The sequence below is a fragment of the Ursus maritimus genome (assembly GCF_017311325.1).
Source record: "Ursus maritimus isolate PB19 chromosome X unlocalized genomic scaffold, ASM1731132v1 scaffold_X1, whole genome shotgun sequence".
NCBI classification, from domain to species: Eukaryota; Metazoa; Chordata; class Mammalia; order Carnivora; family Ursidae; genus Ursus; species Ursus maritimus.
This window is the reverse complement of record NW_024423319.1, coordinates 108802537-108826464: the sequence shown is the minus strand read 5'-3', so window position 1 is coordinate 108826464 and position 23928 is coordinate 108802537. Positions and strand designations below refer to the sequence as shown.

General features: G+C 35.9%; 1 protein-coding gene across 5 annotated transcripts in view; it reads right to left on the bottom strand.

Moving 5' to 3' along the window:
• RPS6KA3 (ribosomal protein S6 kinase A3) overlaps positions 1–23928 on the bottom strand; it is a 110771-nt gene that overhangs the window by 66518 nt on the left and 20325 nt on the right. For 3 of the 5 annotated variants that reach the window (XM_040633573.1, XM_040633566.1, XM_040633569.1), the window contains exon 2: positions 14161–14217. In XM_040633573.1, the coding sequence (XP_040489507.1) occupies positions 14161–14217 (57 nt within the window). Of the gene's footprint in view, positions 1–14160; positions 14218–19853; positions 19900–20864; positions 20899–23928 lie in introns of those variants that run through there. The other 2 variants (XM_040633579.1, XM_040633584.1) reach the window with 2 other exon arrangements.

The following is a 23928-nucleotide window of genomic DNA, read 5'->3' as shown; positions in this document are numbered from 1 at the left end:
ACACACACACACACACACACACACACACACACGCTTGAACCATACTCTACATATTATCGCTTTTTTCTGTAAAGGACCAGACAGTAAATGTTTTTGGCTTTGCAGGCCATATGGTCTCTGTAAGCTCCGCTACTGCAGTGGGAAAAAGAATGAGTGAAGCTTAGTATATAGCCAGAATAATCTTAAAACAGAAATCAGACTGGGTCATGCCCCTATCTATCTCAAATTCTTCAATGCTTCCCTGTCACAAAACAAACCCCAAATTTCTCAGTCTATGGACCATAAAGCAAGCACCAATAAACACTACTTGATCATGACTTGGGAATATATTCACTAAATCATTCAGATACGATGTTAACATTTGGTTTTAGACATTATTTTATCATGTTAAGGTCAGACTATTTCCTCTTTACTAAAAGAGGAATGAATAGTCAATTTTATAAAATGTCTTATTATCTATTTATATAGTCACTTAATTTATCCCCTTTGACCTAACGATTTCATAATGTAAATCAACAGATGTCCTAATATGTTTGTATTTCTGGGAAAAATCCACTGTTTTAATATATATATTTGATTTGCAATTTTTTTAAAGGATTTTTGCACCTATAGCCATAAGTTAAATTGGCAGTTTCCTTTTGTGTGTTAACTTTTATTTTCAGGGCTATGCTAACTTTAAAAAACAAACTAGAAGGCAATGTCAATTTTTCCCTATGCTCTGGGACAACTTAAGGACTACAGGAATGATCTATTCCTTGAAAAGTTTCAAAGATTTCTCCATGAAATCATAGAGGCCTGGCACTGTAGTTGGGAGGCAAAGAGTTTAACACCTTAAATTTCTCCCTTGCTATTGGTATATTCAGTTTTTCTATCCCTTCCCAAATGATATTTAGATTTTCCTAGAAAACCACGTTTCAGCAAGACTTTTATATGAGTATACAGTTACACTTAGTATTCTACGTTTTTAAACTTAAGGAACATGTCAAGCATATCTAAAGTAGACAGACTAGTATAACAAACCGTCATGTATCTAGCACTCACCTTTAACAATTATTAACTCACAGCCAATCTTGCATCATATACTCACTTCCCCCATAATTATTCCCATAATTCATTCCCATAGTTAATTATTTTGAAGCAAACCCCAGATATTTTATCATTTCATCTATAAATATTTCTGTTGTTAAGATGTTTTAAACTCTTTCCTACCTGTGACTGTATCGTGTTTTGCTTTCTGAATGTTGTATATTTGCCTCCCCCCCCCGCCCTGTTTTCTCATTCACTAATTTTGGAATTTGTATTTAATTCCTTCTTCTGGATCTCTAGAAATTTACTTTGTAGTTCTTTTTCTAGCTTCTTTCACTGAATCCTTAGTTCATTTATTTGAATTCTCATTTATTAATGAATTTTTCTTTCAAGTATAATTCTAACAATATCATTTAAGATACTATATTTTAAGCACTGTGCTTACATGAAATTATCTCAGTTAATTTTCACCACACTGAGATAAGTACTATTATCCATACTACAGATGCAGAAACTGAGGGGTAAAGAGAAGTTAAGGAACCTATTGTTCAAGTTCATACTTTCTTGAAAGTCAGAATGGCTGTGATGTTGGTGGGAGCATAACCAGGCAAGTCTATCTGGGGAAGGAGTGTGTATTATGCATGGCCAGTGGCTGACTTAGGTCAGAAACCAGGAGGTGCTAAAACTTATAATAAGACCCAGAAGAAACACAGCTCAGTAGAGGGTCCATAGCAGAGTTCCTGAACACTTTTCTACACCATACATTTTATTTGTCTGGCAAAACCCCGACCCTAGTCAAACCCAATTAATCAACCATTTTCATAACTCCATGAAAGTAGAACCATGCTAGAGAAAAATCAACCCCTAGGATAGAAACTTTAAATGGACATATTTTCTAAAATGATTCCTTTGGATATGATTTCTTGTATCGATCAGTTTTTCAGGTACTGAAGGGTTTAATACCTAGGGTAATATCTAAGGGTTTCCATTTAAGTACAGAAGAATTACTCTCTAGCACATGTCCATCAGTAGATAATGTTGCAAAGTGCTAAAGTTCTAAGGTTTTAAATCAGAGATAGGAAATATCACCAACCTTAAGCAAATTGTAGTGGCTTCCTAGAGCACTGAGATGGGTTCCTTCTAAGGTCCTGTCTCAATGACCGCTTGCAACATTTCCCCCAAGCATGGAGAGAGGTCAAGGGGGAGCTGTACCAGTGCAGGTAGGAATACTGCAGGAAGCAGTGATACATCCTAGGTGGTATCGTTTGTCAATCTATCCACGCTTTTCCCCCCTCAGGTAGGTAAAGAGGTTATTACAACTTTCAATATATGACAGTATTTCAGATTGACTCAATATACCAGTCATACTTGAACAGAACTTAATCAAATCAGTTTGCTCTCTTTCCAATTGTGGATCAGATCACTCAAACTGAAAAAATGTGTAGACTGCAGCAGAGGAGAAGCAATTTTGGATCAGAGGCACCATATGAGGTACGCAAGCCATGAAAAAAAGGGGTGATTTTATTTTTTTTAAAAGCCCTTATGGGTGGATGAAAGGGACACTAGGAAGTGAAAAAATAGCCCTGAAAGAGCCAAAAATATAGCAAAGGGAAACCTTACATGTTTGGAAAATTTGCCAATTATACACATATCGATTTAATGCTACCATGCAGTGCTAATTATAATGTTATTGATCTCAGAAATATTTTCCTAAGTGGTATATACTTACATGCACTAGATTATATTTTTCCCATGCTCTGAGCGCTAAAATATACTCTCAGCCAATGAGAGTTAGAACAACAGACAATACTCTACACAATTAATCAGTAAGTTCTGTTAATGTACCACTCCACAAATGTTCCCTGCCAATGAGCACTCTATTGTACTTTCCTGTGTTGAGTGGTTCTTCACTGTCTATTGTCTACTATGCTAGGGCTTCTCCTTCTATAGTTTATTTTGTGTTGAACCCATGATGACTGCAAGAGGTGTGCAAGTATCTTCTGGACTCATGGCTATGAGTATCACTTCGGATGTTCAAATGCAAGGTTTAAGGCAGCCTGAGGGAACCTTCAAGGAAATGGAGGAAATCACCAGACAACTGGGAATTGGAGAAATTCCCTGGATACTGTGAAGGCCATCATACACATTACTGTAGCCTTAGGGTTACTATATAAATAATCGCTAGAGTAAAAGCATGTGTGCGAGTTGGAAGAAATTACCACTAAAGGCCTATCATGACTTCAGGGGATTTGTGAAGAATGCAGGCACTGTCAGTGTGCTGCCTGTGTTCTTCATAGGGGTGCTGCTCCTTAACCTGGCATTTAAGGTCATCTATGAAATATCTTCACTGTACCTTTTTAAGCCATTTCTATCACTATTACTTTTAACAAGCTTTCTCTAATTCTTGACAATCACGCATGTGACTATGATACAGGAGCTACAAAGACTGAGTTGATAAATATAGTGTTTAAGACTACAGTCATATAATATTTACAAAGTTGATGTCATTAATAATTGATGCATGCATGATCACCAGAAATAAATAAGAGAAATAGAAGGGTCAAAGGACCAAGTTAAGAGAAAATTAACTCATTTCACAATTTTGTGTGAGGCCAGGCCTATTGTCAGCCACAAAATTACCGGAAACTATCCTAGTACCTAAAGGGCATACTTCATCCCGGGTGAATAGTATGAAAGAGTAGGATCAGACTCTGGAAGGAAGAGGACAGGAAAATGAACACTTACTGCGTTCCTACTTTGTGCTAGGTACTTATTTATCTCCTTTAATTCTGAAGCCTCAGAACCTTTGCCCAGTACTGCAAGAATCACTAAGAGAATTATTTCCCAACTAAGCAAGAAATTGCTTTAATGATGGTTCTTGGATGACTATAGAGACATAAACAGTCAAGACTCCCTATTTCTTCAGCATGGATCATGCAGAACATGGGAGTCCTCTAGCCAGCTGACAAAAGATAGGAAATCCCAGAGTCCAGGAAGATATCTTGGCTTGAGGTACTATATAGCACTCACTCTTATCTTCTGCTATGAGGTAGTCTCTCCCCACCCCCGCCAGAATAAAGGCTAAAAATAATCAAGTCTCTCCAGTAGGGGAGAGAGAACAAAAACGACACCAGCTAAAACAAGTTAATTGGTGAAAAATTTAATGAATTATACATAAATATGGATTAATATGCAAAGATCCCTAGGGGAGGGAGATAGAGGAAGGTGATGACTACCTGTTATATTCTGGTATGAATCAATTTATTTTTCATTTTTATTTTTATTTTTTTAAGATTTTATTTATTTATTTGACAGAGAGACAGCCAGCGAGAGAGGGAACACAAGCAGGGGGAGTGGGAGAGGAAGAAGCAGGCTCACAGCGGAGGAGCCCGACGTGGGGCTCGATCCCACAACGCCGGGATCACGTCCTGAGCCGAAGGCAGGCGCCTAACCGCTGTGCCACCCAGGTGCCCCAATGTTCTTATATTTTATGAGATACATGGAGAATATAAAAGTTTTTACCTCAGGTGAGTAAAGACAAGAAAGGACTGAACCTTTAAAAAGCCAGAATAAAGGAAAAAAGTATTACAATTTCAGGAAACGGAAGAGAAGTGGATCTAGGATCTGGGAGGAAGGCAGATTGATTGTAGGGCAAAGAACAAAGGGAATAGAGAAGAGATGAGGTGTGAAGGAGGAAACAATCCAGCCAGAATGAAATGGCTCTGCCACAGGGAGAAACCATGGGACATGTTCAAGATACAACACAGGGGCAGCTCTGTATGTCAAGAAGATCTGAGTGAAGGTATTTTATGTTTAGGAGAAATTCACCTTTCTTTTATGATTATCATTTTAATCAAACTGATTTAGCTACCTCTCACATTTTCCCCCCTTTGGCTTTTGTTTACAGCACTTTCCCATGAGAATGCCTTCACCCAAATATTGACATTTACTTCTAAAAATCTGTACTGAAATCTTATGTCTTCTGTGAATTTTTACCTCATTATACCAGTTGTAACTAGTTTTACTTTAAATTCTAGTTAACTTAAATTTTTATCAACAGTTAAATGGTCAAATTGTGCTGTAAGGCTTATATGACCAAAAAGCAGCAGTACCTAGTGCTCCTGGTACCCTTTCAGCTCTTTTCATTGCTCCCTCTGGTATTTATCTCTAATCAACAACACAAGAAACAACAGGTGATGGCGAGGATGTGGAGAAACAGGAACCCTCTTGCACTGCTGGTGGGAATGCAAACTGGTGCAGTCATTCTGGAAAACAGTATGGAGGTTCCTCAAAAAGTTAAAAATAGAACTATCCTATGGTCCAGCAATCACAATACTAGGTATTGACCCAAAGAATACAAAAACACTAATTCAAAGAGATTCACACATCCCGATGTTTATAGCAGCATTATCTACAACAGTCAAATAACGGAAACAGCCCAAGTGTCCATCAACCGATGAATGGATAAAGAAGTAGTACATAGATACAATGGAATATTACTCAGCCATCAAAAAGAACGAAATCTTGCCATTTGCAACGACATGGATGGAGCTAGAGAGTATTACGCTAAGTGAAATAAGTCCACTAGAGAAAGACAAAAACCGTATGATCTCACTCATATGTGGAATTTAAGAAACAAAACAAACAAGCAAAGGAGAAAAAAAGAGAGGTGCCAAACATTGTTCTTAATTATAGGGAACAAACTAATGGTTACCAGAGGGGAGGTGGGGGGGATGGCTTAAACAGGTGATGAGGCTTAAGGAGCACACTTGTCCTGATGAGCACCAGGTGATGTATTGAAGTGCTAAATCACTATAGTATACTTGAAACTAATATTACACTGTACGTAACGAACTGGAATTTAAATAAAAACTTAAGGAAAAAGAATAACCTTATACTACTTCCTCTTGACTCATCAATTTCAGATATTATCTTTAGACATCCTATTAGAGATGACTTAACACTCATCACAAATTTTGGTTAAATCAGTATTTAGTTTTTTTATTATTACGACTATGCAAACATTGTTCACTGCCAAGGTAAGGAATATACTCTAGTTACATTTCTTGTGTACAACTTCTGTTTTCTTCTTAAGTGTGCAGTTGGTTTATTTTAAAATTTGCTTTTTGCTTATCTCAAATTCTTCTCACTCTGCATCTTAAGTGAATTTTCAGTACTCAAACTTATTGGATAATTCATCACTTCTATTTTTCTCCCTTGGAGACCGCCTTCCTGGAATCATCTGTTTGCTTCAATCTGGACTGAGTACTCTCTAAACCTACTGAATGAACTAGTCTTCTCAAGAACCCTTTATTCATCACACTGTGAAGGAACTTTCTTCATTGTGCTTATAAATGTTGGATCCTTTGTTGCCTGAATCTCCTGTCTTTTTCTTAGTTAACAACCATCTCATGTTGGCGGAGCCCACTTTCCAGCAACTTCCTAAAAATAGGTATATGTCTGAAAATATCTTGGTTGAAAATCATTTTCACTAAGCACTTCAAAGGCATTGTTCCTTGTCTTCTAACGTCCAATGTTAAAATGTTTCATATTATTATTACACCCCATCCTTTATATATTTTAAAAATCTCTAAAAGCTTGTCTTAGCCCATCTGAGTTGCTGTAACAGAATACCCTACACTAAGTCACTTATGATAAACAACAGAAATTTATTTGTCAGAGTTCTGGAGGCTAGGAAGTCCAAATCCAAATCACCATCAGACTTGGTTTCTGGTGAGAATCTGTTTCCTGGTTCATAGACAGCCATCTTCTTGCTGTGTCTTCACATGGCAGAAGGAGCAAGGGAGCTCTCTGGGGTCTCTTTTATAAGGGCGCTCATCCTATTTACGAGGTATCTGCCCTCATGACTTACCTACCTCCCAAAGGCCCCACCTCCAAACACCATTACATCGGGGATTAGGCTCCAACATATAAATTTTGCGGGGGGCGGAGGGACACATTCAGTCCAATAAAACTTCTAGGGTTTTCTATCACTGGTGTTTGATAATTCACAATGATTCCGCTTGAGAGTAGGCATTTTTGTTTGTTTGTTTTTATTAACAGGCTTCCAGTAGGCTGTTTTAATCCAGCAACTCACAGTCCTCACATTAGGGAAATTTTTTTTGTATTTTAGTACTCCATCTAATCTAAGAGTATGATTATTACTGTACCATTACAGAAGAAAATGCTGCCAATTAAAATGAGTCACACCATTGACTTTAACAAACATTTCAATTTCAGAGACATTAAAATGGAGGAAAAAACAAATATCTTATCATATTTCTTTCCTAATTTCTTCCTTTCCATTTCCCTGTTGTCTCTGGAATTCCTATTAAGTAGGTGTTAGACTGCTTCTCTTTCTTTTTCTCTTCTATTTTCTATCTCTTTCTCTTACTCTATTTTTTAGAGATTTCCTTAATATTAGCTTTTAAATATTCTACTAAAATGTAAAACATTTCTATCCCATTTTTAATTCTAAGCATTTCTTTTTCTGATTAAAAAATAGCATCCTACTCTTATTTTAGCATATCAATTTTTTCTTTTAGCACTCAGAAGATATTAATTTTAACTTTTCTTTTTCCTTATTGCACTGTCTGTTCCTTCAAGAGCTTATTCTTTCATCTGGAAGCCTTTCTGAAATGTCCAGTGATATTTGGCTTTTCAGTCATACTTAAGAGTGAGACACTAAGAAGTGGACCAAATGTTCTGGAGCTTGTCAACTGTTAGGCTGCTTGGGCAGGTTAATTGGCCCAATAGACTTTACAGTGAAGATCTCCTAAATGTCTGCTTTTGAAGGTCTTTTATCAGGGACCATTCAATTTCTTCAGGAAAGAAGGCTTTACTTTCCTGCCTGGATGGGTAAGTGAAGGGGATGATAACACCATCTAGTAGTAGGCTTTCACTTGATCTCCCTGTTTCTAGCCCAGTGCCTCACCCCACTTCCTACTATACCTAGGGTTTCCCAAGTCTGGAGCCATTCTGATTCATTTTTCTCTATAAAATAACTTCTGTCTCTTCCAGGGATAGGAGAGAGGAGTGAGTGGAGGCTGTTTATAATGACATTCAACCAATCTCTGTTCTCAGCCCCGTGCTATTCCTCCACTTTCCATGGTACCTGGCAACCTCACTCTTGAGCTCTTCTGGAACTGTGAGGGCAATAAATAAGGCATGCTTCCTGCTGCTATACCCCTCTAAAAGCACTTAGGTCCTTTAACTTCCTCTTGTTATGACTCTTTTATCTACTTTTCATATTTACATGTCGTGGTTCAAATTACAGAAGTCTTCTAATTTAAAGACCACATTTCTGTTTCTTATTTTCCTTGATGTTCTAGGTGATTATTTACCAGAAAAGAAGACAAAAACAACTTATTTTGCCATTTGAAGACTGCAAGTTTCCCTCATATGCTTTTGTGTCTCCAACAACCTAGCAGAACTCTTGGCACCTAATAGAAATTCATTAAGCACTTCATTAATTAATGATTAGCTGTAGTCAGAGTTCAGACTAAGATGCTGTACCAAAAAGACCCCAAAATGCAATGGCTCAAACAAGTTAAGTGCCTATTTTTCTCTCATGCAGCAGTCCATAGGTAAGAGGGTAAATTAGGGTAAAAAGGTATCACAAGATCATTAGGTCAATAAAGGACTCAGGTTTCTTCTTCCTTGTTATTCTCCAACCATCCTACCGTCTTGTGGTCCAAACTGGCTATTCATCATACTCTGTGTTCTAGCCCATTAAAAAGGGGCCAATCAACCTATAAGAAAGCCTGCCAGTTGACAAGCTCCATACATACAATTATCATCTTACAGTTTCTATGGGCCAAGAATCTGGGCTAACGTGAGCTTGGAAGAAGAACCTTTTTCCTGTCAAGGTTCAGATAAGAACGTAGCCCTGGCCAACTCCTTCACTGCAGTCTGTAAGAGACCCTGAACCAAAGGATCCAGTTAAGCCGTGCCCAGATTAATGACCCACAGAAACTGTGAGATAAGAAATGTATGTTGTTTTAGGGGCGCCTGGGTGGCACAGCGGTTAAAGCGTCTGCCTTCGGCTCAGGGCGTGATCCCAGCGTTACGGGATCGAGCCCCACATCAGGCTCCTCCGCTATGAGCCTGCTTCTTCCTCTCCCACTCCCCCTGCTTGTGTTCCCTCTCTCGCTGGCTGTCTCTATCTCTGTCAAATAAATAAATAAAATCTTTAAAAAAAAAAAGAAATGTATGTTGTTTTAAGCTACTAAGCCTGGGGTAATTTGATATGCATCAAACAGATAACTAATGGAACATCTCAACTTTTGTTATTTAAATTATCAGTAACTGACAAAACGAAAACTTTTAGTTGTACATTAAAGACAAATACAATTTAAAAGTATAAGGCTAATACATATTTTGACAATTAATACCATCAATGAAAGAGTAAATATTAGGCTTTTTATACTCAATCCTAATTCCTATAATCTGGAATGATCTGCTCAACAACTTCACCCACACTGCTAGTAATACCATAGTCCTGAACCTTTTCTTTTCTTTCTTTTTTTGAGAGAGAGTGTGAGCACACTCATTCAGGGGCGGGAAGGGAAGAGGGTGGGGTAGAGCGCCTAGTATGGAGCTCAGTGTAGGGCTCTATATCACAACCCCGTCCTGTACCTTTTCAACCTGGTTATAAAATGCAATTTTCTTCCAGATGTATGGTTACTAATGCCGTGAGTACTCTGAGGGAAAGTATGAGCCATATAATATCACAATGGAAAATGTTTTTAGATTACAGAGAGAATAAGAAATTTGAAGATTTTCCTTCCAAAGAAATTGTTACCTAAGAAAAACAGGTAACTGGCAGCAGAAAAATCAGTATTGATGCTTTCTGTTTTTTATGTTTGCTTAAAAGCTAATAAATATATACTCCAGATGAATGAAATAGAATGCCTCAAATGGCCTGGGAGGTACAGAAAGCTAGACTAAATGTGAAGGTAACCTCAGGCACAGGTTCCATGCCTGGGCTCCTGTGCTAGCCAACAGTTAATTTATGCACTCATTTAATTAACAAGCACTTATTGAACACCTACTGGATACTGGATATAAAACAAGGAATAAATCAGACATGGTCAAGTCTGACAGTATAGTAGGGGATATAAAACAAGGAATAAGTCAGACATGGTCAAGCTCACAGTTTAGTAGGGAATAAGTAAATAAGTAATGGAATCTAATGTGGTATTCCCATTTAGGGTACTCATAGGCTGCTACAGCAGCACAAATGAAAAACACTTAACTCAAGGCGGAAATGGAACTGGTGGTTGTGTCAGGAAGATGTCTCGGTTGAAGTGATATCAAACTTGGACCTGAAGGATAATTGGGAGTTAACTGGAAGGGGTGCTAGGGGAAAAAAATTCTGAGAGAGGGAGTATCACCTATGAAGGCCCAGGAACAAAAGAAAACCTGATACACTGGAGTGACTGCACTTTCAGGAGAAGGTAGAGGAGTGCGGCTGGGGATGATAGAGAGAAGTACACAAAGTCCTTATTAGGGCCTGATAGGTCACACGGCAGTGTTTGTACTTCATCTGAAGGAAGCACAAAACAACTGAAGGATTTTAAGAAGAGTATAATGATCTCACTGTTCCATAACTGACAAAACGTTCATGACAATTTGATTTCTGAAAACTTTTCAAATACCTTAAAAAGCATATAGAAACATTTAACATTTTTTAAAGATTATTTATTTGATCTTTATTTGAGAGAGACAGAAACAGAGAGAGAGAGAGAGCACAAGCAGGGGGAGGGGCAGAGGGAGAGGAGAAGAGAGGAGAAGTAGACTCCCCGCTGAGCAGGGAGACCTATGTGGGTGCTTGACCCCAGGACCTGGGATTATGACCTGAGCCAAAGGCAGATGCTTAACCGAGTGAGCCACCCAGGTGCTCCAACACTTAACATTTTTATGTATTAGCAATAACCAGATGGAAGACAGCAGAGAAGAAATCCCACTGCAATATAACAAAAACTATAAAATACCCATGAATTACCTTAATAAATTAATGTACAAAACTATATGTAAGAAACCATAAAATTTTGATAAAGGATAAAGAAGAATATCAGAATAAATGTTTTGGGGATGTGAAGACTCAACATTAAAATATTTTTCTTCATGTTAATTAGCATATTTAATCCCAATAACTTTTTCAGGAGTACTGGATAAATTGATTAAGTTCATCTGGAAGATGCATAAGACCACAATTTTGAAAAGGAAAACGGTGGGAGGGCTTGCCTTGCCACATATAAAAAACATATAATAAATGTACAGTATCTGAAAATGCATGTGAAGTCAAGACATTCAGGGATGCTATGCGTTGAACTGTGTCTCCCAAAAAGGTATGTTCAATTTCTAAACCCAGTACCTGGGAATGTGATCTTTTTTGAACACAGCGTCCTTGTAGGTTCAATAATGTTAAGATGAGGTCATAGTGGAGTAAGGTGGGCCCTAATCCAATGACTGGTATCCTTATGTGAAGAAGGAAATTTGGACACGGAGACACATAGGGAAAAACCCACGTGACAATGAAGGTAAAGAATGGAGTGATGCAGCCAAGGAATGCCAAGGACTGCTGGCAGCCACCAGAAGCTGGAAAAAACAAGGACAGATCCCCTCCCAGAGCCTTCAAAGAGCATGGCTCTGTCGACACACATATTGTGTCCTCCCAAATGTGAGAGAATAAATTTCTGTTATTTTAAGCCACCCAGTTTGTGGTATATTGTTACAGCAGCTCTAGGAAACTAATACAAGGAGACTATAGCAATTTTATATATGATAAAAAAGAATCAAAATAAGTTTAATAGGTTTCATTTGTTCAGTAAGTAGAGATTAGGACAATAGACTATTTGAAAAGAAAAGTTAGATTTCTATGTCATAATGGGTACTACGATTCCAAGTAGACCACAGATCTAAATGTAAAACACAAAACCACAGAGGTGGCAGAAGAAAATATAAGAGGTTATTTTTAGAACCTTGGTGCAGGGAAGGATCTTCTAACCAACACACAAAACCCCGAAGCCAGATCTAATCACTCAAAAATGAAAACTTCTGTATACATACAATGAAAGACAACATAATCGATGTTAAAAAAATGAGAAAATATTTGCAAGATACATTAAGGATGTGGAGTTAATGTCCAGAATATATATGATCACATAGACCATAAGGAGATAAGCAACCAAAAACACAAAAGCCAGTAATACATGGATACCCAACTTCACTAATAATCAAATGAGATGCAAACTGAAATGAGAAAGTATTACTTATTTAGAGTGTCTTGAATGAAAAATAATTTCTAATAATATCCAGTGTTGTATAGGGTATGGTTGAACAGGTACTCTCATACAGTAACATTTTTACAATCTTTTTGGTTCGGACAGCAATCTGGGACTGTCTATTGGGATTTATTTAGTTTTTAACAAAATATTTATTTATGGGGTGCCTGGGTGGCTCAGTTGGTTAAGTGTCTGCCTTTGGCTCGGATCATGATCCTGGGGTCCTGGGATCGAGCCCCACTTCGGGCTCCCTGCTCAGCGGGGAGCCTGCTTCTCCCTCTCCCTCTACTGCTCTCCCTGCTTGTGTTCTCTCACTCTCTCTGTCAAATAAATAAATAAAATCTTTAAAAAAATTTATTTAAGTAATCTCTACACCCAGCGTGGGGCTCGAACTCATGATCCTGAGATTAAGAGTCGCATGCTCTTCTGACTGAGCCAGCCAGGGACTCCTATGTCTATTGAGATTTAAATGTTCATACCCTTTGTTCTAACATATCGTTCTCTAAGACTATATCTTACTGAAACACAAGTTCACAAAAATAAATAGGGGGAAAATTACATTACGTGTAGGGCATTCATAAAATACAGAGTATCATGCAACAGGGGTGCCTGGATGGCTCAGTTGTTTAAGTGTCCAACTCTTGGTTTCAGCTCAAGTCATGACCTCAGGGTCCTGATATCGAGCCCCATGTGGGGCTCCCTGCTCAGCATGGAGTCTGCTTGTCCCTCTCCCTCTGTTCCTCCCCACCCCCACCCCTGCTCTGTCTCAAATAAATAAAATCTCAAAAAAACAGAGTATCATGCAACAATTTATTTTTTATTTTTTTATTTTTTAAAGATTTTATTTATTTATTTAACACAGAGAGAGAGACAGCCAGCGAGAGAGGGAACACAGGCAGGGGGTGTGGGAGAGGAAGAAGCAGGCTCCCAGCAGAGGAGCCTGATGTGGGGCTCGATCCCAGGATTCTGGGATCACGCCCTGAGCCGAAGGCAGACGCTTAATGACTGAGCCACCCAGGCGCCCCTCATGCAACAATTTAAAAAGAAGATCTACATGTACTGTCATAAAAAGATGTTCCGGACTTAAGTGAAAAGAGCAAGTTGGAGAATATATATATTTTGTAAATATCAGTAATAACTACCTTACGTACAGAATAAAATGAAGATACTAACTGTGCTGCTAACAATGGCTATCTTAAAGGTAGGAAAATTTATTAATTCATTTATGTAATATTTAATGAGTGTCTATTACGTACCAGTCACTGGTCTAGGTGCTGGAGACTTAGAAGTGAATAAAAAAACAACATGAGGAAATGGTGAACGTTCATCTTCTATGTCAAATACTTCTATTGTCTCTAATAAATCTATGGGTAGTTTGATTTTTTTTTTAAATAAGCTTTAAGGGGGCACCTGGGTGGCTCAGTTGGTTAAGCATCTGCCTTTGGCTCAGGTCGTGATCCCAGGGTCCTGTGATCAAGCCCCTAATGGGGCTCACTGCTCAGCAGGGAGTCTGCTTGTCCCTATCCCTCCCCTTCTCCCTGCTCATGCTCTCTCTCAAATAAATAATAAAATCTTAAAAAAAAATAAGCTTTAAGGTACTAATGAAACACTTTCAACAACATAAAGCAATTTGTTTTGTCATTCTCTTTAAACCAGTCCTTAAATTAAACAGTTTTAAAAATGGCACTAGCATGTTTAAGACTATATTTTGGTAAAATTAATGTGAAAGCATCAGCAAGTTTCTAATAACCTAAGATCATTACTTTGCTCAGTTTAAAAATAAGACTCCTTAAATTTTATGGTATCTGATTTATCTATATTCCTTATGTTACAATATTTTACTTACAGTTTGTGGATTAATCTCCTCCTCTCCCATAGGTTCATCCATAATTTGCTGTCCATTCTGTGAAAAGCACAGCAAGTAGAAAGTTACCAAACACAGATCTCACATCAGTTAAAGTTAAATGAAGGCAGACAAAACAAAATCATATTGGAATATTTTCACCCCTATAGGGTTCTAATGAAGTACCAAACCACCATGTAAGTATGTAGTTGCCAATATGCAACAGGTTGTGCTTTGAAAGTTAACTATAAAAACATTTTCCATGGAAATGATATAATAAATGATGATTACCTTTCCAGGTGAGCCCTTGAGGTTATTTTAATAGTTAAATGCATTACAAATGGTGTTATTTAAACCTCACTGAATTATCATTTACAATGCTTTCTTTGGCAAAACACATTCTAAATTCCAACTTCATTGATTAATCAGGGCAACTGATTATTTTGCGGGAAAAGTAAGCTAGATCTCCATATCAAAATCGATTCCAGATGCATAAAACATTTAAATGTCAAAAATAAAATTATACAAGTATTAGAAGAAACTATAGGTAAATAATACTTATGGGGTAAGGAGGGTGGAAATCATAAAGGAAAAAATGACATTTGAATCAATAAAAGTTTAAAATGTCATCTGTCATACACAAAAAAGATAAAAGACAAATTGATTACAAAGAAAGCAACATATGACAAAGGATTGGTATCCTCAATACATAAAGAAATTTGTTTTACAAACCTGTAAGAACAAATGATGAACCTCAACAGAAATGAGCAATAAGGGAAAAAAGAGTTCAGCCTTAGTACTAATCAAATAAATGCATTTAACCGAAAGATACCTTTGCCTTTCAAACTGGTAATGATTAACAGAAAAAATAACACCGAGCACTAATATGAGTATGGGGAAAAGAGCACTCAGAGTATACTGCTGGAGAAAGTACAAATCAGCACAACCTTTCAGGAAGGTAATCTAAGTCTGTATTAAAACAAGTGTGCAAAGATGTACATACAAGAATGCTCACCATAACTTTTTCCAAAAAGAACTCCAAATTGGAAACCTAAATTCTTAACAATAGAGAACTAGTTAAATATATGATGGTACATCCATATAATGGAATACTATACAGTCATTAAAAATGATAATAAAGATGTAAATTTATTGACATGGAAAGACAGTCACATGTAATAAGTGAAAAAGCAGTTTACAAAAAAATGGATTGTAATGATCCCATTTTAAATAAATATATACATATTTCAATGTATATATTTGTATGGGAAAAACTCTGGAAGGATATACACCAAAATGTTAACAGTGGCTATTTCTGGGTGGTAGAATTTTAGACAATTTAAAATATGTTTGTTTTTGCATATTTGTATTTTCTAATGTGTCTACAATGAGTATGTATTATTTGTGTAATTAATAACAAAACAAAACCAGAAGTCAGGAACACAGGGTCTTCTCTGTTAACTTCAATGGAAAAAGGAATAAATGCCCCTGACCACTTGTCAATTCAACAAATGTAGAAGGATCTAAGGTAACCATCTTTGGAGCATTATCAATTAGGAAATAAAAGGCAGCCCACCCATTACCCTACATCCCACATGAGGCAGTTGCTCTGAATTTGCTCTGAATCTACTCTCCGAATCCCTATTTATCCATCCATTCATCCACCCATTGCATTTCATTCATGCTATGTTCTAGGCGCCAAGCTGTAGATGAATGGTTAATAAAACATGGCCCCCAACCTACAGATCCATCCTAGAGAATCTCACAGGTCTACTGACTTGTAAAGAGAGTACCTTTCATTTTCAAACACTCAAGAGAGTATGTTCCTAGGTCAGGGAATGCCTATACATTATTACAAAGCACAGAAATGGTGCTACAATGGAGAAAATGGGAGACAGGTATAAAATCTTTATTATCCTAAGACACTTTTAGAGGCTATAGTATTGCTCACTTCTATGATAAGGACTCAAATAACTCCAGGAGACATCTTTCTCCCAAAAGCCACAACCATTTATTCAACTGAATACTGAACATTTTTATCCAAACATCACAGACAAAACCTTAAACTAGCTCTTAAGAACACTAGTTTTGGAGTCAGACACTTAGACTCAAATTTCTGCTCTTAAACTAATCATGAAGCCTTGGACAAGTTATTTAAACTAAGCTATAGTTTCTTCGTATGGGAAGTAGAGATTAAAAAGTCTCATCTTCAGAGAGTTGTTGTAAAGACTAAGTGAGAAAAGTGATATAAAACTCTAAGCACAGTGAATGACACTTAGTACACAATCAATGGTAGCCATTTTAATTACATCCAAAATTCAGTCGGCCCTTTTATGGCTCACCAATCTGCTACTTCTCCTATATTTGCTATCTTAGTGAATGGTAACATCATTCGCCTAGTAGCACAAACTAGATTTTCTCATTAATTGTACACAGAGTTCTCCTCCTATAACACAGATCTGCTGAATGGCTCCCGATTATTTGACTTTTAGAACCCTTGATCTAACTGAGCTACAATTACACTTTCCATGGGAATATAATTTGAGAACCATCTGCTCCTTGCAATTTTCAATGTAATACAAAGCAAGAGTCACGACTTAGAACTTACTTTTAAGGCCAACTGGCATAGTAGAAACAGTACTAAACTTGAAATGGTAGACCACAGATAGAGTCCTAGGTCTGCCTTCTAAGCTTTATTATTTTGGGCAGTTCAGACTGTCTCCTAGCCTATTACTTTATTTGTTCAAAATGAGGCTATTTGCCCTGTCTACCCAAAGGGTTAGTGTTAAGACTAAAAACTGAGATAACTTAAAAGAAACTACTTTATAAACCATAAAGGGCTGTACCAATGCAAATTACTATTATTAAGATAAGGTAGCTTCATGAGGATAAAATAATACTCCATGAAGTCCTTTTAATTTTGGAATCAAAACGTTTAAGATTGGTAAGGGATCCTGAAAGCCTTTTGTTCCAAATAAACGTCATATGCTTCAATTCTTTCTTTGCCATTCTCACCTAGATTTGAACACTATCAGGACAAGAATGTACTACCTCACCAGATAAAACTCTTCATTATATAGTAATTGTCCTCAGCTACAAATTCCCTTTAATAGGATTACTAATATATGATGACTAACTTGCCTGTACTCTATCTGCAAAATAACAGGAAGTAAATCTACACCTATGACTGTAAACCATCCTGAGTCTGTTCTTCACTAGGCAACTCAAGTTCCTTTAAACATTCCTTTCAGATAGATGAGGCCATCTTCTTCTCTGAGCATGCACCCAATTCATCTTAAAGGGGAGTATACAGAACTGCATTCAATTAACATTCCAATCTTGATACGACCAATGCAGAGTAAAGAGCATATCACCTCCCTTGTCCTAGATAATAAACTTTTACTAATGCAGTTCACATACGCATTATTTTTGAAATGCCCAAAACACACTGCTGAGTCATACTAAGTTTTCTGTTGATTAAATCCTTGTCCTCTTTATACTGCAACTAAGCCTTGTATAATTGTTGGTACAGTTAGTATCATGAATAAAGCCTTAAATTTTAAGGTTTTGATTCATCTTTTCCTAGTTCTGATCCCCTATGGGATTGCTACAGCCTCTACAAAAAGGATTCTGAATCTGCTACTCAGCCTCTTTGCTACTTTCATCTTCATGTAATCCATAAATCTTACATTTCTTTCCTAAACAACTCACCCAGCCAATTAACAGCAATCTGAAAAAAAAATTAAGTGAAACATGATCGAAAGATAGTTTATGCTCTACTTTTTGCAAAAATGTCTACTTCCTTTCTGAGTTTAGGAGAGATTGAAAATTTTGAACAATTTAATTTTAAGGAAGGAAATATAAAAGCCAACATTATCCTACATATTGGTGAAGCTTTAAAAAGATCTATTGTAAAAAGCACTTTTACTTCAACGAACCTTTTGTATCATTTCATCAAAACAAGGATTCAAATATTACCTATTAGAAATGAGCATAATTACTCATGTAGCTAGTAAGTTTCCTTTTTGAAAAACGACCCTTGGCTTCACTAGAGATTAGGTTACATGGGCCAGTCTGACTTGATATTGCAATTTCTATAGTTCCAAAAGTTCAAGGAATAGTATCTAATAAATAAGAAAACTTATTTCTTTAATTTTAAGAAACAGATGGAAAAAAACATGTGGTATGCATCTCACTAGTACCAGGTTTAAACCCCAGCTCTGTCACTTACTGCTATAGTTACCTGGCCTTGGGTAAGTTACTCAACATTTTGAGCCTCAGTTTCTTCATCTGTAAGATGCAGATAATATCTACCTCACAGGGATGTTGTACTTAAATGTATCCACCAAGGGACAGTAGATGCTCAGTAAATGCTACTTCCTGTCCCCTCTCTTTTGCCTGAATTGTGTAATAGATACATTTCTACAGTTAACTTCTAAAGACATAATGCAATGAAGAAGTACAGGAGAGTGCTGAAATACTTGTTTTGCTACTTAATACAACCAATTTCCCACCAAGTAGGGTGAAGAGATCATTCATACGTGTAGTATATTTTTATACAATGTGGCCAAAGAATGAGTACAGACAAAAAGGAATAGTTTCAAAGTGAGGCAAATGTATTTATCCTCTCTCATCCCACCATTATGCCTTCCAGCCAAAAAACTGCAGAGCTTGGCAGATTGTACATATGCAAATATTATGTGAAATACTGGAAAAGGTTAGGAAATGCTAATCATGCTTTACTCTGTTAGTGTGAAATGTGTAAAAGTCAAAAATAAGAATAACGTACAATATGGGTCTCATCAGAACAGATCGGACAAAGGAGACTGTTAGCTTGCATTTCAGCAGGAATTGTTTTCAAAATAACTTCTAAGGTTGTGGTATGAAATTATCACTTAAGATCATCTTTCTGGTTTAAAAAGGATGAACAATTCAAACCAGTGATTCTGAGCCAAGGTTTCAGGACTTCTAGAGTATTCCCAAGTATTTTAAGGAAAATTCTCAAATGTCAAAAATAAGAATATTTTACTAAATAAAAATTTCATTTTAAGCAACTTTATTAAACAGATTGTTTTGTTGTAATGGTATGTTACAACAATGCACATTTCCAGGTTGCTGTCTGATACCTTTTAAGAAAATATAAAATACGTTTAAAAAAATGCTTTGAGTCCAGCAGGAGATCATCATGTACAAGTATACTAGAACTAAAAAAATCATCTGTGATTGACGATATGCTACCTTGAGATTACTAGGAAGTATCATCTACTGACATCCTCCTATGTAGAAATGAAATATACATATGAACGCTGGGAGAAAAGAATTCCTCACAAAGAATAAGAGCCTGAAAAAACAGGAAGGGAAGAGAAAAAGAAAGGGTCCAGAGACCTGGTGTACTAATTTGGAGACCAGGTTGTAGGAATGAACAAGGACCATATTTTTTTTTTAACCACCCTCAAGTTCCCACAAGTATATTTGCCTTCCAAACTCCCTGAAATCAGCAGTGGTTCTCCTGCCCAAAGCATATGCAATAGGAGTCTCATGAAGGTGCTGAGGATGAGGCATGAGAAACCTCTCTTGAATTTCAGTTTAGATACCATCAAATTGCTCAGAATCCAAAGAATCTTCTATGCAATCACACTGAAACAATAAGAAACAAGCATTTTATATTCTTAATAAGGAATGTATATAATCCTTACCAATATGACAGGATTAAGAATCAGCTCCTCATTTATCCTAAGGAAATATCAGAGATGTGCATAAAGACTTATGTACAGTGATATTCATCATACTCATTATACTGAAAAATAGAAAACAATCTAAATGACCAACAGGGGACTGGTTAAATAAATCATAACACATCTACTCATATGTAGGAATACTATGCAATGGTTAAAATAAGGGCCTCAAAAAATTAATGATGCAAAAATATGCTTGTAATATATTAAATTAAAAAGGATACAAAACTAAATAGCATGACCCCAATTTTGTGCCCCCCCAACCTGTGTGTATGTAACTGGCAAAACATATAAAATCTTATCCGTAGTTACCTGGGTCATAGGATTTTCTTCTTGTACTGTATTTTCAAAATTGTATGCATTTATCACCTATTATTTTTATAATGAGGAAAAAATGCAATCAATATAATTGGAAAAATCCATTATTTCTAGTTAAGTTCCCCTTATGGGTTGCTTTGCTATTCCTTAAGCAACTGAAGACCTGCTGGTACTCAAGACTGTTCTATTTTCTAGACTAGGGTAGAAATGACCTCTGGTTCTATGTTTTTAAGTTTTAGAGGACCCTTTCAGAAGCTTTTTTTTTCCTGTATGGTCCTGTGGTTGTGGCCTCAGAAAATAGATACATTTTAGGCCTGAATCCACCTTATGTTTTTTGGAGTGTACCCCTAAGGGGAATTCTGCTTATGAAACAGGAGTATGTTGAGGTAAGAATAAAGAAATGAAAACACAGTAGCCAAAATTAAATCTGTATTGTGAATAGCAAATATTAGAATCGACACTGCAGAAAACGGAATCCATGCCACAGAGGACAAACTTGAATAAATGAAAAAAAAATGAAAGAAAAGATTAAAAAACTATGGAGGACGGACATAGAAATAATCTATGAATAACAGATGTTCCTAAAGAAAAAAAACAGAGCATTTTAATCAATCAAAAGTATAAGAAAACTTTCCAGTTCTGAAAAAAAAATACCTGAGACTGGAGACTGAGAAGGTTCAACAGAGATCATCAACACCAAGACATGTCCTGGCAAATGTTTTTAAATTTCAAGGATAAAGATATAATCCTACAAGCATACAAGCAGAAAAAAATAGGTTATTTTCAAAGGAACTAAAATCAGAATGACCTCAGATTTTTCCTCTGTAACAATAAAATGCCAGAAGACAATGAAGTAATGACTTACAGAGAGTTGAAAGGGAAAAGTTATGATCTAAGAATTGTATACCTTGTCCTAGTTTTTCATGTACAAAGGTCACAGGAAATTATTCTTAGATCAGCAAAGTCTTATAAAATTTCACCATCCTGGTAGTATCTTTTTTCATAAATTTTTCAAAGGTATGTCCTAGACCATTGAAAGAGAATCAAAATAAGAAGAATACTGAGGTAGGGAAGAACTGGTGAAGTATACTGACATCAACTTAGTTTATCTAGAAACAAATGAATAAAATAATTAACCCCACTAAAGGAAAAAGGGTCAATAATGAAAAGTAAATAGTTGATATAAATATATAAACAATATAAAACTTAGAAAGTTAAAGGTAAGATTTGTAATCTCAGGCTAAATTAATGGAGACTCAAATAAAAGAGATAGTGGAAGAAGGGAGAAAAAGATTTTCAATTCTCTTTCCTAAAAGGATTACTTAAAAACCACTGTTTTTAGTAGTTGGCTAATCAATATAAATTTTGGAATGTTTTGAGAAACCATATGATAACCAAATATTCTATTTATTGTAGTCCAAATCACTAGAAAAGATATTAACTGGCAAAGATTGTAAAAATTACTTTACGAAAGCATCACATTCAATCCTAAGAACATGAGGTAGGTATAATCACCCCTATTTTACAGATGAGGAAACCAAGGCTCAGAAAAGTTACTGAATGGCAAGAGCAGGACTCAAACCCAGGTCTTTCCAGCTCTATAATTCTTTCTTCAATATTTCATAACCTCCTCAAACAAAAACAATCCATATGTCAGAAGAAAAAAAACCACAAGAATAAAAAACTTAAGATGACAGAAATCATTTCAAAAGAAATAATGTAAGAAATGTAAAGTTCAAGTGTCTAATTTAAACAACGTGTCTTACTGGAATTTGGTGCTATTACAGAATTATTGACATTTTTATGAGGGATGATGTTATAGTGGTTATGTGTTTTTAAAAGTCTTCATCTTTTAAGAAATATAAATGAAATATTTACATCTGAATATATGCATCTAGGATTAGTTTCAAAATAATCCACTGGAGCCAGGGAGGGGAAGACAGAATGTGTGTGTGGGGGCATGAGGGGAGTAGAGATAAAACAAGACTGGCCATGAGCTGCCAATCTTTGAGGCTGGGTTATGGGAATATGGTAGTTCATCATACAATTCTCTCTATATTATTCTCTCTTACTATGGTAGTTCATTATACTATTCTCTCTATGCTATTCTATACTTGTTTGAAATACTTGATAATAAAAACTTTAAGAGTCACAGGTTATATTTTTTAAAAGGTTAAAAAGTCCATACAATTATTTACTGCTTTAAAGAGAAACTCAAACGAAACAGGTAAGACTAGAAAAACATGAAGAAAAAGAAAGAGTTTGTAATACAAAGGCCAAAAATAAAATGTGAGGCAAAAACCTAAAGCCAATTAAAAAGGTCATCTGATTTGGACTTAAAATGTAATTAGTACTTAATACATATAGTGATAATAATTGCTATCATTACTGAGCAATTACTGCACACCAGGCAAGTGTTAAGTACTATAGATCACCTTTGATGCTTCTAACAACTCTGTGAGGCATTATCACTAACTTACAAATGAGGAAATTAAGCCAAGATGGGTATGTCAATCTTTTTAAGCACTATATCCTCAGCCCCTAACAAAATGCCTGGCACAAAGTAGGTGCTCAATAAATATTTGTCAAACAAATAAAAGTCTAATATTGTGCCTAAGGCTAATAAACAGGGCCTAAATTCAAACCCAAGTCTGAATCTAAACGCCCTACTCTTAATCACATTTAAATCTTTTAATAATGGTATTTCTTAGTAAGAGTAAAAATGTTTATTTTCCTTCTGTGTATGTTTTACTATTTTTCAGATCTTCTACAATTAACATGTTTTTTTTTGAACAAGTCATTAAAAACATTTAATCACAGACTAACCACAAAACACAAAAGATGTTTTGGGGACTACAACATGAAATGAACAAACACAAAATAGGAGGGGAAACTTCAGCACACCAGTATCAGCTAGCATAATAAACAAAATAAGGACAAAGCATGTGAAGTAGTTTATTTTAGATTAGGTAGATGTTGAATTTTATAATGTAAAAAGAATATGGGTTCTTCTCAAGTATCTATGAAAAATTATAAAGAGTATGTCTAGACCATAAACTAAATCCAAAAGTCTTCAAAACAGGAATTGTAGAGATCATATTTTCTGATTATGATAAAGAAAGTGAATAAAGAAATAAAGCACTCAGAAATTAATATTCTTGTAAAAAACTACTGGCTCAAGGAAATAGTAACCACAGCCATCACTTATGCAATGATTATTTTGTTCAAAATATAGGGTTAGCCATGCTACATATATTCTCTCATTTAATCCCAATTAATCATTAATAAACCATGAAGTGTGTTATTATGTATAGCAGAGAAGAAAAAACTGAGTTAATAACTTGTCCAAGATCACAGAGCTATTAGGTTTGCAGATAAAATAACCAAACCCAAGTCTGAATCCAAAGCTCATACTCCTACACAGAAATGCTGTTAGAATTCATGTTTAGACATTTACCTTTGCTCATTTTTCTCTATAAAATTTTGTAATCAAAAGTAGAGAAAGCTAGAGTCCTCCATTAACACCACATGTTCTCATGTTCTGAAAGTGTCCATTTGTTAAATACACCATTCTAAGAGGGTAATGGTTCACTTTTCTAACATACTGTTGTTCAGACATAATATTTCAAATTGCATAATCTCCTAAAAAGCAATCCCTTTGAATATATTCACACTCTCAATAGGGCATTTAAAGAAGGAAGAAACCGTAAAATTAGAT